General features: G+C 43.1%; 1 protein-coding gene across 3 annotated transcripts in view; it reads left to right on the top strand.

The window, feature by feature from the left end:
• Positions 1–14,836, top strand: part of SHISAL1 (shisa like 1) — a 175,083-nt gene that overhangs the window by 114,187 nt on the left and 46,060 nt on the right. For all 3 annotated transcript variants that reach the window (XM_075344222.1, XM_075344224.1, XM_075344223.1), the window contains exon 3: positions 3,466–3,679. In XM_075344222.1, the coding sequence (XP_075200337.1) occupies positions 3,466–3,679 (214 nt within the window). The remainder of the gene's footprint in view (positions 1–3,465; positions 3,680–14,836) is intronic.

A 14,836-nucleotide genomic window follows, 5' to 3' on the forward strand; every position in this document is an offset into this window, starting at 1 on the left:
CACTGTGCAAGTGATCATATTGAAATGGAAGGAGTATCATACCACTGCAAATCTACCAAGACCCGGCCGTCCATCCAAACTATCATCTCACACAAGGAGAAGACTGATCAGAGATGCAGCTGAGAGGCCCATGATCCCTCTGGATGATCTGCAGAGATCTACAGCTGAGGTGGGAGAGTCTGTCCATAGGACAACAATCAGTCATACACTGCACAAATCCGGCCTTTATGGAACAGTGGCAAGAAGAAAGCCATTTCTCAAAGATATCCATAAAAAGCGTAATTTAAAGTTTGCCACAAGCCACCTGGAGACACCAAACATGTGGAAGAAGGTGCTCTGGTCAGATGAAATCAAAATTAAACTTTTTGGGCACAATGCCAAATGATATATTTGGCGTAAAAGCAACACAGCTCATCACCCTGAACACACCATCCCCACTGTCAAACATGGTGGTGGCAGCATCATGGTTTGGGCCTGCTTTTATTCAGCAGGGACAGGGAAGATGGTTAAAATTGATGGGAAGATGGATGGAGCCAAATACAGGACCATTCTTGAAGAAAACCTGTTGGAGTCTGCAAAAGACCTGAGACTGGGACGGAGATTTGTCAATGATCCAAAACATAAAGCCAAATCTACAATGGAATGGTTCACAAATAAACGTATCCAGGTGTTAGAATGGCCAAGTCACAGTCCAGACCTGAACCCAATCGAGATTCTGTGGAAAGAGCTGAAAACTGCTGTTCACAAACGTTCTCCATCCAACCTCACTCAGCTCCAGCTGTTTACAAAGGAAGAACGGGCGAGAATTTCAGTCTCTCGATGTGCAAAACTGATAGACAATACCCCAAGAGACTGCAGCTGTAATCGCAGCAAAAGGGGACGCCACAAAGTATTAACTTAAAGGGGATGAATAATATTGAACACCCCAATTTTCAGTTTATTATTTATTATAAAATTTTAAAATAAGCAATACATTTCGTTCCAGTTCACAATTGTGTCCACTTGTTGTTGATTCTTCACCAGAACATTAACATTTCATCTTTATGTTTGAAGCCTGAAATGTGGGAAGAGGTTGAAGAATTCAAGGGGCTGAATACTTTTGAAAGGCACTGTGTATATATATATATATATATATATATATATATATACACAGTTAGGTCCAGAAATATTTGGACAGTGACACAAGTTTTGTTATTTTAGCTGTTTACAAAAACATGTTCAGATATATATAATATGGGCTGAAAGTGCACACTCCCAGCTGCAATATGAGAGTTTTCACATCCAAATCGGAGAAAGGGTTTAGGAATCATAGCTCTGTAATGCATAGCCTCCTCTTTTTAAAGGGACCAAAAGTAATTGGACAAGGGACTCTAAGGGCTGCAATTAACTCTGAAGGCGTCTCCCTCGTTAACCTGTAATCAATGAAGTAGTTAAAAGGTCTGGGGTTGATTACAGGTGTGTGGTTTTGCATTTGGAAGCTGTTGCTGTGACCAGACAACATGCGGTCTAAGGAACTCTCAATTGAGGTGAAGCAGAACATCCTGAGGCTGAAAAAAAAGAAAAAATCCATCAGAGAGATAGCAGACATGCTTGGAGTAGCAAAATCAACAGTCGGGTACATTCTGAGAAAAAAGGAATTGACTGGTGAGCTTGGGAACTCAAAAAGGCCTGGGCGTCCACGGATGACAACAGTGGTGGATGATCGCCGCATACTTTCTTTGGTGAAGAAGAACCCGTTCACAACATCAACTGAAGTCCAGAACACTCTCAGTGAAGTAGGTGTATCTGTCTCTGAGTCAACAGTAAAGAGAAGACTCCATGAAAGTAAATACAAAGGGTTCACATCTAGATGCAAACCATTCATCAATTCCAAAAATAGACAGGCCAGAATTAAATTTGCTGAAAAACACCTCATGAAGCTCAGTTCTGGAAAAGTATTCTATGGACAAATGAGACAAAGATCAACCTGTACCAGAATGATGGGAAGAAAAAAGTTTGGAGAAGAAAGGGAACGTCACATGATCCAAGGCACACCACATCCTCTGTAAAACATGGTGGAGGCAACGTGATGGCATGGGCATGCATGGCTTTCAATGGCACTGGGTCACTTGTGTTTATTGATGACATAACAGCAGACAAGAGTAGCCGGATGAATTCTGAAGTGTACCGGGATATACTTTCAGCCCAGATTCAGCCAAATGCCGCAAAGTTGATCGGACGGCGCTTCATAGTACAGATGGACAATGACCCCAAGCATACAGCCAAAGCTACCCAGGAGTTCATGAGTGCAAAAAAGTGGAACATTCTGCAATGGCCAAGTCAATCACCAGATCTTAACCCAATTGAGCATGCATTTCACTTGCTCAAATCCAGACTTAAGACGGAAAGACCCACAAACAAGCAAGACCTGAAGGCTGCGGCTGTAAAGGCCTGGCAAAGCATTAAGAAGGAGGAAACCCAGCGTTTGGTGATGTCCATTGGGTACAGACTTAAGGCAGTGATTGCCTCCAAAGGATTCGAAACAAAATATTGAAAATAAAAATATTTTGTTTGGGTTTGGTTTATTTGTCCAATTACTTTTGACCTCCTAAAATGTGGAGTGTTTGTAAAGAAATGTGACAATTCCTACAATTTCTATCAGATAGTTTTGTTCAAACCTTCAAATTAAACGTTACAATCTGCACTTGAATTCTGTTGTAGAGGTTTCATTTCAAATCCAATGTGGTGGCATGCAGAGCCCAACTCGCGAAAATTGTGTCACTGTCCAAATATTTCTGGACCTAACTGTATATATACACACACATATATATATATAATTTTTTAATTTATTTATTTTTGTTATTTATATTTTTTAATTTCCCACCCATTCATAAAACATACATAATACCTTTTATAATTTAAGGAAACCCCCTTTAAGCCAAGTGTCACAGGAGTGTCAGGGTAACTGAATTAGGGACCTCTAAACTGCCCCCAGACGACAAGGGACCCTGTGCTGTCCCTTATCCCAGAGGTAAGCTTAATGGTAGCCAGGTCTGAACCACCAGCGTGACCCTAACCCTAATCTAACACCCCCTCTCCCCCACCCCAGGAGAGGGCCAAGACCGGAGAAGCAAAAAATAACACAGACAGGGGAAAAACCTAAACACATGCACACTGCAATCAGACACAATACGTTGCCAGCGGTTTAGACATTAATGGCTGTGTGTTGGATTATTTAGAGGGCACCAAATTTACCCTGTTATACAAGCTGCACACTGACACGGTACATTGTATCATAAGGTCAGATCTCCAGTGCTGTCCCATAAAACAATAAAATATTTGCAAAAATGTGAGGGGTGTACTCACTTTAGTGATATAGTGTATATATAATAATTTTATGGTGAATGTTCTGTAGCGATATTCATGTTAATATGGTGATGCTGTACATTACACACCGATATCTAATGATACTTTTATGTCCCGCAGCCTCGTCTGCACATTTCCGAGTTTGTGAGCCGTACACAGATCACAAGGGTCGATATCATTTCGGATTCCACTGTCCGCGCCTTTCAGACAACAAGTCGTACATTTTGTGCTGTCACCACAATAACACCGTCTTCAAGTACTGCTGCAATGAGACAGAATTCCAGAACGTCATGCAGATGAATCTCACGCTGGGTGCTGATGGCTATATGCATAAGTAAGTGACATCCTCACTCTCCAAAATATTTTTCTATGCTATTTACCTCTTACATTTAGCCATTATCTCTTGGACTTTTGTGGTATATTTTTCAAGGATATATTTATATTTCACTATCTTTCCATTCTACTTGTAAGGAATCAGCTTCATTAGGATGAAATTTCTTGAGTGACTGCAGTACAAAACTCTGCCACCAGTTGGCACCTTTCTTCATCTATTCAAGGTCATAATAATTTGGACAGCACTCCATGTGGTTAGGCATGGTACTGCAAGCTAATTATTCCTGTTCATCATGATGATTTTTCATTGATGGCTGTCACGGCCATCTCTCTGTTACTAGAGACTTGTGATAGGATCTGAGCCAGAGTCTATCTTTGTTATCTGAGACTCTTCACATTATACTAATTCTCTTTCCTTTGGTGCTGAAAGGGTTAATGTCAGTTTTGCTTTCCAGCAGCTCCTGGCCTCAGGTGTTTCCGGTTGGTGACCACTCCCTTTCCCTATATAAGGTAACATCTCACAGTAGAGGGGGCCAGCTATTCTGCATCCATTCTGAAGCTTGGCCTTGAGGTGGAAGGAGCTGCTGGAGCCCTTGTTGCTGTGAAGCGGTGTAGGCTGCAGTCTTGGTGTTTATTTGCAGGCGGGAAGCTGGACTTTATCCTTTTATTGTTTCCCCTGTCTATTGTACCTTCCCATCACATTGCATTAGTGCAGCAGTGAGGCTAGTGATCCTTACCTGCCAGCTCACTAGCCAGGCTTTAGTGTAGGGTCTCTCAGGGTTTCAGGTATCCTGCTCAGCAACAGGTGCGGAACCTGTATAGGGTCTGTCTAGGAGTGCAGGGTGCAGCTGCAGGTGAATGCAGGAAGTGGAATGAAACTCAGGCATCTCCAGTATTAGGGGTGGTATCTCTAAGAATGTTTGTCTACTTCTGTGGGTTAAATCACACTCCTGTCCCAGCCCCCACTGGAGGAGGGGGAGGGGGTATAATATCAGGGCTGGTGAAGAGATGGGTCAGGAAAGAGACTCAGGCATCTCCACCATTAGGGGTATCACTGAGGCTAGAGATAGCACAGGGCTCCCTAGTCTGAGGGTCAGCTTAGGAGCTCTAGTTTCCCGTCATCCCCATAGTCCCTAGTGACACAAATTATATACAAGGAAAAAGGGGCTATGTTTCCGGAACAGAGAGGCACACTATGAGGGGGTATAAGATCAGGGCTGGTCAGTAGACGGGCCAGGAAGGAGACTCAGGCATCTCAACCATTGGGGGTATCTTTGAAAATAGGGATAGCACAGGGCTCCCTAGTCTGAGGGTCAGCGTAGGAGCCCCGATTTCCCGATATCCCTTGCTACACAATTTATATACAAGGAAAAATGGGTCATGTTTCCGGAACAGAGAGGCAGGAGACCTGCAGTATTTACACCAGGATAAAAAAAAATCATATTTATAGTCCTTTTTAATTGTACTACATCACATAGTTATGTATTTGTGTGACTCCAGCTTAAAGGGGTTGTCTAGCATTAGAATAACACATTCTTTCAAAAACAGCGCCACCCCTTGTCTTGCTAAATTCTACTAAAAAGGGGGCTGAAAGCCCGTACTTACGAAGCGCTCACTGATATCCTAATCAGGCACGAATACTAATATTCTTTATAGCAAGATACTATTTATTTTAATAGCACATGAATATATATATAGTCAATGGTACATAGGCATAAGAACTATAGTCATAGAAACTTATACAATAACAGAAATATGCATCAACATTACCGTTATGTTGTAGCAATCCTTTCACATCGGAGGGACTCGAGTTAATGATAAGGAATCAACATGGCATGGCATCACAGGAACAGTGCGTACGTACACTTCAATGTCCTGGAAGGTATTTCCCTAACATTAAGTGAGTTCGGTGTATTTTTTATAGGAAAATATTGTAGGTTGGGTTTACATGGTCACCAGCATATGACAGCTGAGTCATGTTCATGTAACTTGACCACAAGCTGCTGTGGGCACCAGTAGCTTCCTGCACATTTCCTGCACATTTAGCCAGTGGTCAACTGACCAACTGTGGTCGGCCATAGTGTTAGCGAAATATTGCAATGAGCTGTAAATTTCATATGCAAACTTCCTTCAACCTGTCTTTAGCTAACCACAAGTTTCCTGTAAGTGGAACTGTAAATGTTACTTCCTTTATCTTCAAAACTGCTTCAGAAACCTGTGTGACATGTATTCCTTGGTATTAGTGAAATATTATCCAAAGGACATCTTCTTTGATACTGAATTATTGATGGATCAAATAATATCTGGGATCACTCCTATCTTATGATTATGATCCCTATCTAATTACATTCAAACTTCAGTCATATCACATTGGTATCACACCCCTGTGCTCAGGTTGTATCTGGTATTGCAGCTCAGCTCCAGTAAAGTGGATGAGAATGAATTGCAATACCACATACAACCTGTAAGTGGCGCCATTTTTTTTTTTTTATCCTAGCCAGCCCATTTAATCTCTAGGGGCAAAATAGTTGGGTGGGGGTTCAGTGGGTGAATGAATGACGTGCCTGACAATCAAATATTCTGGATTATCAGTCATAGAAAATTGCATAATGTCGACGTTTTGCAAAAAAAAACGGTTTTCCTCAACTCTAAGGTTCTGGAAATGAAAATAAGATGAAAAGGTTATGGATCAAACGGCTGCTTTCGTCCATTGTTCTGCATGACAATCCTTCTGACAGACAGTTGCGCCGGTTTCTTCATATGCAGATGAATGGAGGGGGGGGGGAATCATACCGCCTGAACGTGCACAGGCTGATTTCCATTTCAATTCCGGAATCCAATTAATACCATTTATAAATAAATCTATAATCCATCCATTAGGCCATTGCCATGGTAACCATGTGAATCCTAAGTATAAAAAAAAAGGCGGAATCACAAGACGGGGACCCGAGCTCGCTGTTTGCTGTGATTCCACTTTCATCTCTCCGCCTGCAGGAAATAACCCTTTCCAGTCTCGTGTTTTTCATCCCCGACTCTAGAATGTTTTAATGGAAATTTTAAAGTGAAAAAAAAAATATAATTTTTTTTTGTATTATTTTACAAAAAGTTATAACAAGTTTATGGCATATGCATCATTGATTAATAAAGCCCTCTTCAAGGGTAGACCTCTAAAGTAAACAAAGGCTCTAAATTTTACTCTGCCAAATAATGACCCTCGAAACTAATCAAGACCTCTGACCAGTCCTTTACTCAACTAGAAACTTCTCATAATGCCTCTAAATTTCAAAATATAGCCAAACGAAAGGGATCATTGAGAAAAAAAAATGTTACTTACCCCCTCGAAATCACAGCTGCGCCATTGGACAGTTCCATAGTCATATATATATAGTCACCTGACCATTGAGGCTAGTGATTGGCCAGAGGATCAGGTGACTGATGGACGTGATGTCATGTCTTCTAGTCCCATCCATAAGCCACATGGCATTGCAATCAGTGGTTTAGTGAGAGATCATCACTTATGGTCCCACCGGAGAGCACCAAAGGTTATTTAGAGAGGTAAGTAAGGCTTCTTTTTAAGTTTTAGAATGATCCCTTTCTAATGACCACTATTGAAAAAGGGATGTGAAAACCCCTTTAATTACCTAATTGTTTTCCCTCCGCAGACATCCTTCTTATGGCTGGATGTGAAAACCCCTTTAATTACCAATACCCCCACTTCCCAAATGGCTACACTATTGGCCAACACCGTAGACATCCTTCCTATGGCTGGATGTGAAGACCTCTTTAATTATCAATCCCACCCCCGTTCCCAGCTGGCTACACTATTGGCCGGCACCGCAGGCATCCTTCCTATGGCTGTATGTGAAAACCCCTTTAATTATCAATCCCCCCACTTCCCAGCTGGCTACACTTTTGGCCAACACCGTAGACATCCTTCCTATGGCTGTATGTGAAGACCTCTTTAATTATCAATCCCACCCCCTTCCCAGCTGGCTACGCTATTGGCTGGCACCGCAGACATCCTTCCTATGGCTAGATGTGAAAACCCCTTTAATTACCAATCCCCCCCCCCCTTCCCAGCTAGCTACACTTTTGGCCACCTCCGCGGACATCCTCCCTATGGCTGGCACTGATGTTAGGAGGTTGTGTTCAGCGGTGCTTGAGAGTAAGAACTATCTCCACTTATTTCTGGACCATGCTCCATTTCCCTGCAGCACTTCCAGAGGGGAAATGAGGAATTACACATAAATGGACATATTGGGTCCTCCAGAGAAACTATTTGAGGTTTTTTGGAACTCTGGAGATCTGGAAATTGCATCCCTTTCAAGTACATCAGAATTTCCTATTAGTAGGTTTTTAAAAGTGGGTTTCTGGTCCCTTTTAATGGATATGGACAGTCTTTTAAACTTATATGCCTGTATTTATGTCAAAAAGTAATTTTTGCAATTGGGTCTCATTAAAAATTTTGCAAAGTTTGGATTTTACAGACTGTTTTGTTTCTTTGTACATTGCTGGCTGCAGAATGAGTTAACGGATAATCTGTCAGTGATCGCTTTCAGCAACAGAGTTTCTAACTCTTTTATCTGTTTTCTGCTGAGCTGATTTATGAGCAACAAGTTTGGCTCAATTTTGATGTGGACATAAATCATCTGAGAGGAGTAAAGAAAAAAATAAACTCCCCATCTATCACAGGTGTATCACGGTTGACAGACAGTCCTGTGGTGTCCGGCTGTAGAAGGTCGCAGCGTTTGGTTACACAAACTGCTCCCTGACATTCTGTACTTCCTTCTGTGGTTTAAATAGAATCCTGTGTTTCTCCTCTGTTTGGAGTTAATCCTTATCCTTTTAGGACCCTGCGGATATCCTCACCTCTCAGCTGTTAATCCTTATCACTACTCCTTGTGTCCTTAAATACCTGCATTTCCCCTTGGTGTTTGCTGGTGATAGAGTTAAATTTCTATACAGTCTTGAGTGCAAGCAGTCAGCTTGCAATCATCTGGAGAAACATTATTGTGTTTGCAGTTCCTCTCCCTGAGTTCTTCCCTAGACACATGGTTTCCATCTTCCCTCCCCTTTTCACCATTTGCTTGATATTTGCCAATACCTAGTGTGATATCACCAGAACAAGCTCACTAAAAGGTTATCAGACACCTCATTTACTTTCTCCTGTTTGTGTTTCCTGTGTGTTCTTTAGAACTTAGTGAGGTTGACTAAGCGCTCATCCCATCCGCTCCCTACCTAGGGCCCAGTTCAGGTTCAGGTATCCTGCTTGGCGCATAGGTGCAGAACCTATCTAAGCAGAAGGTTTGATCAGTGGTCATCATCTCCCCCTTCCCTAGACAAAGAATGTCCATCTTTCTTCCCTTTTTGCCATTCACTTGGTATTTGCTCATACCTAGCATGATATCATCAGATCAAGCTCACTAAAAAATTCTCAGATACTTAATTTACTTTCTCCTGCTTGTGTTCCCTGTGTATTCTTTACCACTTAGTTGGGTTGACTTAGCGCTCATCCTACCCATTCCTTACCTAGAGCCCAGTTCAGAGTCAGCAAGGGCCAGGTATCCTACTCGGCGCATAGGTGCAGAAGGTTTGATCAGTGGTCACCATCTCCCCCTTCCCTAGACACAGGGTTTCCATCTTCCCTCCCCTTTTCACCATTTGCTTGATATTTGCCCATACCTAGTGTGATCTCACCAGACCAAGCTCACTATAAGATTCTCAGACACCTCATTTACTTTCACCCCTGTTTGTGTTTCCTGTGTGTTCTTTAGAACTTAGTGGGGTTGACTAAGAGCTCATCCCATCCGTTCCTTACCTAGGTCCCAGTTCAGGGTCAGCCATGTATCCTGTTTGGAACATAGGTACAGAACCTATCTAAGCAAAAGGTTTGATCAGGGGTCACCATCTCCCCATTCCCAAGACACAGGGTTTCCATCCTCCCTCCCTATTTGCCATTAACTTGGTATTTGCCCATATCTACAGTATAGTGATATCATCAGAACAAACTCACTAAAAGATTCTCAGATACCTTGTTTACTTTCTCCTGTTTGTGTTTCCTGTGTGTTCTTCAGAACTTAGTCGGGTTGACTTTGCGCTCATCCCACCCATTCCTTACCTAAGGACCAGTTCAGGGTCAGCCAGGGCCAGGTATCCTGCTCGGCGCATAGGTGCAGAACCTATCTAAGGAGAAGGTTTGATCAGGGGTCACCCTCTCCCCCTTCCCTAGACACAGGGTTTCCATCCTGCTTGGTATTTCCCCATACCTAACATGAATTCATCAGAACAAGCTCACTAAAAGATTCTCAGATACCTCGTTTACATTCTCCTGTTTGTGTTCCTGTGTGTTCTTTAGAGCTTAGTGGGGTTGACTTAGCGCTCATCCCACCCGTTCCTTACCTAGGGCCCAGTTCAGGGTCAACCAGGGCCAGGTATCCTGCTCGGTGCAGAACCTATCTAAGCAGAAGGTTTGATCAGGGGTCACCATCTCCCCCTTCCCTAGACACAGGGTTTCCATCCTGCTTGGTATTTCCCCATACCTAGCATGAGATCATCAGAACAAGCTCACTAAAAGATTCTCAGATACCTCTTTCTGCATCCAATGATTAGAAGGCAAACTTTGCAAAATTTTTAATGGGACCCAATTTCAAAAATGATATTTAGCACAAAATACATATATAAGTGAAATAAAAAGGAATCTAATATCAAAAATCTACTTTGTAAAAATCCCATCATAGTTCCTTCGACAATTTAAAAATGGATTGAAGTGGATGAACATGGAATCGTAAGAGTGAATGTAATGGAGATAAATAAGTGCCCCCTCCTCCTTGTTTTGAAGCGATGTGGCTTCTGTGCCGTCAGCTGAGAAAGCCTCTTGTATGATAGACAGATGTTATTTACAAGGAGCAGATGGGAAGGCCACAGGCTGGGAGATTAATATATTGCTGAAGATTGTATTCATTGAGAATGGCTGTTTGTTTAAGCTCTAGCTGTAATTGGCGGTTTTCAAATTCAATGTGACCGTGACCGGCAAAATAAATGACTCCATCGAGATCTCAATGCTGGATGTAAAACGATAATATTACAGCGATTATTAACACAACTGGCGGCAATTCAGTATAGGAAATTAGCTTCATTTGTAGCAATCAACATAAAATAAAATTCTACATTCTATAAAAGAATTCTAAAAGACCAGGTCTAGCTCCAAAACGAAAAGATCTCCTTTACTACTTGACGTCTGTGTTGGGGAGGAAATGAGAACACCTAAAAGTATTTCTAGTTGTTGGATTGTATAATAGAGATTTGTTGATGACCCTAAGGAACCGCAATGGGGTAAAGGCTTGCCCCCTACAATGCAGTAGAGTGCTGGTGACTAGTGATGAGCCGATCCATCTGGTGAGGCTAGAGCTTGAGTCGAATTTTCTGAAATTTGAACTTTTGAAATTCAGACCAATAGAGTAGAGTGTAGAGTGTAAGCCTTTATGGTCAGCAGAATCCTCGCTTTCTCTCCTGTAGAATGTAAGCTCTTATGGTCAGCGGAATCCTCGCTAATTCTCCTGTAGAGTGTAAGCTCTCATGGTCAGCGTGGTCCTCTCTCCTGTGGAGTGTAAGCTCTTATGGTCAGTGGAACCCTTGCTTTTTCTCCTGTAAATTGTAAGCTCTCATAGTCGGCAGGGTCCTCTGTCCTGTAGAGTGTAAGCGCTCAAGGTCAGCAGGGTTCTCTCTCCTGTAGTGCTGTAGTGTGTAATCTCTTATGGTCAGTGGGGTTCTCTCTCTCTCCTGTACAGTGTAAGCTCTTATGGTCAGTGGGGTCTTCTCTCTCTCCTGTAGACTGTAAGCTCTTATGGTCAGCAGAATCCTCGCTTTTTCCCCTGTAGAGTGTAAGCTCTCATAGTCAGCGGGGGCCTCTCTCCTGTAGTGTGTAAGCTCTCACGGTCAGCAGAATACTTGCTTTCTCTCCTGTAGAGTGTAAGCTCTTATAGTCAGCAGTGTCTTCTCTGTCTCCTGTAGAGTGTAAGTTCTTATGGTCAACGGGGTCCTTTCTCTCTCCTGTACAGTGTTAGCTCTTATGGTCAGTGGTGTCTTCTCTCTCTCCTGTAGAGTCTGAACTCTAATGGTCAGTGGGGTCCTCTCTCTCGTGTGAAGTCTAAGATATTATGGTTAGTGGCATTCTCTCTCTCTCCTGTACACTGTAAGCTCTTATGGTCAGCAGTGTCATATCTCTCTCTCCTCTAGAGTCTAAGCTCTTATGGTCAACGGGTTACAGTCTCCTGTGGAGTCTAAGATCTTATGGTCAGCAGGATCCTATCTTTCCTGTACAGTGTAAGCTCTTATGGTCAGCAGGATCCTCTTTCTCCTGTAAACTGAAACCTTTTTTGTAACCGGGGTCCTCTCTCTATCCATTAGATTCTGACAATCCTGGTGCTTTACCAGGCTATTCCAGATTACCCTGGTGCGGTGGCAATCAGGGTAATAGCAGGGGTTAATAACAGCCCACAACTGCCACTAATCCCTAGATTAGTAATGGGAGGTGTCTATGAGATCCCCCCATTACTAATCTGTTAGTGAAAGTAAATAAACACAAGCACCCCAAAAAATTTCATTTGAAATAAAATACAAAAAAACACCCTCTTTTACCACTTTGTTAACCCCCAAAACACTCCTGCAGGTCCAACATAATCCACACGAGGTCCCATGGCAATTCAGTCACAGTGCGCGATCATGGAACATGTCCACATGCTGAAACTGCAGGCAGAGAATGAGCCTCGATGAGCAGTGACGTCACTTAGGTTAGTTGCAATCATATCAGAAGGAGGACCGTGGGAACCTTTCAGCTGTGACCTTGGCTAATGTGAGTGACGTCATTGCTGATTGCAGTGAATATTCAATGAGGCTTAATTATTTGCCCCCGAAGTGAATGATTGGCCTGGAAGCAGTGTTCCGCCATGACGGATGGTCAGTAAATAAAGCGTGTGTGCTTCTATCCCCCTACCCCTTCTACCAACATTTTTAATCCCTGGATTCTGGTCCCCATAGAATTATATGGGAACCGGAATCTGGACCAAAACCAGATAACAGGGCCCACCCGGTCCCGGTTATCTTTGAGTCCGCTCATCACTACCTCACACACATTAGACTGATGTCAGCTGAACCTGCCAATATTGAGCCGACTCGTAGAGCTGACTGATGATCAGGAGAGATCTCGAGAGATCTGGATTGCACATGTCCAATTTCGGAAGAGCGAATGCGCCTGTGTATGGGAGAGTCTACTGAGATGGCCAGCCTAAGAGGAATTCCAAAAGAAGGATTGATGAGCTCTACAACTTTAACTAAGGAGATGAAGTTCTGGAGGTCCACCATACAAGGGTCATCAGGAATAAGGACTTTGGGTCTCGTTGTCTACTAATCATAAACAATTCCCCTTTATACACAAGACCCATAAAGTTAGGGATTCTATGTTCCACTGAGAGAGGAATATCATGATGTATAAAGGGTAGGTGAAGGCACCATGGGTAACTCGATGGATGTCCTCCTTGGCCAACGCCAGCTTCCCATGTCCCGGTTTTGATGAGGTTTACTTTATGATGTCTGGTATTTATTTCTATCTTGAATCAATCCCTTTCTTCTGTCTTTGCGAAGTTTGTGTGAACCAATGTAGTCCTCTCAGTTGGCTCCATAAATCTTATTATATGAGGATACACTCCCCCCAGCCATCTTTGCATTTTATTAGGCAGTTGGCCGTGAATTTCAACAACACATTATATAATTACGAAATACGTTGTTTTTTCTTCTTTCTCTGTGTTTGTGGAGATCAAGGTCTCCTGCATGTGTTATTACTGAGCGTGTAATATATTATTATTCATTGTATGGTCACTTTATTACATATGTTGACCTGGATCCTCCTATTATGCCGGACAAGAGAATGGACAGACATGGCCAACGATTTCAGAATTTAGCCATCTGTGTGTCACAGTTGCCTTTGGTGAACCCAGGAGAGCCTATACTGGCCCCAAGGCCGGGGATCCCTGTGCTCACCCTAACACCCAGCGGAACCCTTAATGGTAGGGAGGTCCGTGCCTCCAACCTAAGCCCTATCTCCTGTCCTTGTCCCTGATGTTATGAACGCCCTTCCACAACCCACCACCTGGGCTGAATGTGCAAGAACAGTAGTCAACATCCCACCAACAAATATGTACAGACAGGGGTAACAACAGCAACAAACCTACTCGTACACATGGCAACCACACACAAAGGTGCCACAAAAAGTGCACGAGGGGAGACAACATAAAAAGGGTGGAATATACAGACTACTGGGGAACTTCCAAAGCAAAACAAACACACCTGAGAATGCTGCAGCAAACTCCAATGCTGCAGCCGACAGAACTGACAAAATAACAGCTCCTTCCACCTCCTGGCCAAGCTTCCTAATGATAGAAAATAACCAGCACCCTCTAGTGGACATAGTGGGTATTTATAGAATCTGGGCATGGCCCCCACCGGAAGCACCTGACCAGGAGTCAAGAGCTGCTGGAATTAATCCTCTCCTCCCTACAGGAAAGGGAACTCATTTAATCTGCAGTCTCACAAGACAAAGTGGAAAGTCTGTGACACTGTGCTTCAGATTTTCTAGTTTTGGAAACCCTGCTGTCTCCAAGCTGGAGTTTGTCATAAAAAAAAACTGTGCTTTACTCATCCTCCCTGGATCCAGTGCTGAGTCTCCACCACTGCCTGCGGTGTCTGTTAATGTCTGTAGTACTGACATCATACTGACAGCGCTGCAGTCAATCCGTGAGCTTAGCAGCTCCGCCTGCGTAGATGGCACGAGCCGCTCAAAGATGTTGAGCTCACCAATTGGCTGCAGCGCTATCGATTTGACGTCAGTTATATACACAATAACAGACTCAGCGCTGGACCCAGAGAGAGTGAGTAAAGCACAGTCTGTTTTTCGAAGCCGAAAACCCCCTTTAAACCTTTACCAACATGTCATGTACAGTTACCAAGACTTTGATGCAGGCTCAGGAGCTGAGCCAACATCTTTGCCTGCAGATGATGGCTGTGTTATTATTTTAACCTGTTAATTGCTGCTGTCAGTCTATAATAGTGGCATTAATAACCCGCGGCCTGGACGGCTCACTGTTTCTTAGTTTTCAAGGTTGAA

The sequence above is a fragment of the Anomaloglossus baeobatrachus genome, chromosome 4 (genome assembly GCF_048569485.1).
Source record: "Anomaloglossus baeobatrachus isolate aAnoBae1 chromosome 4, aAnoBae1.hap1, whole genome shotgun sequence".
In the NCBI taxonomy this organism is placed as follows: domain Eukaryota; kingdom Metazoa; phylum Chordata; class Amphibia; order Anura; family Aromobatidae; genus Anomaloglossus; species Anomaloglossus baeobatrachus.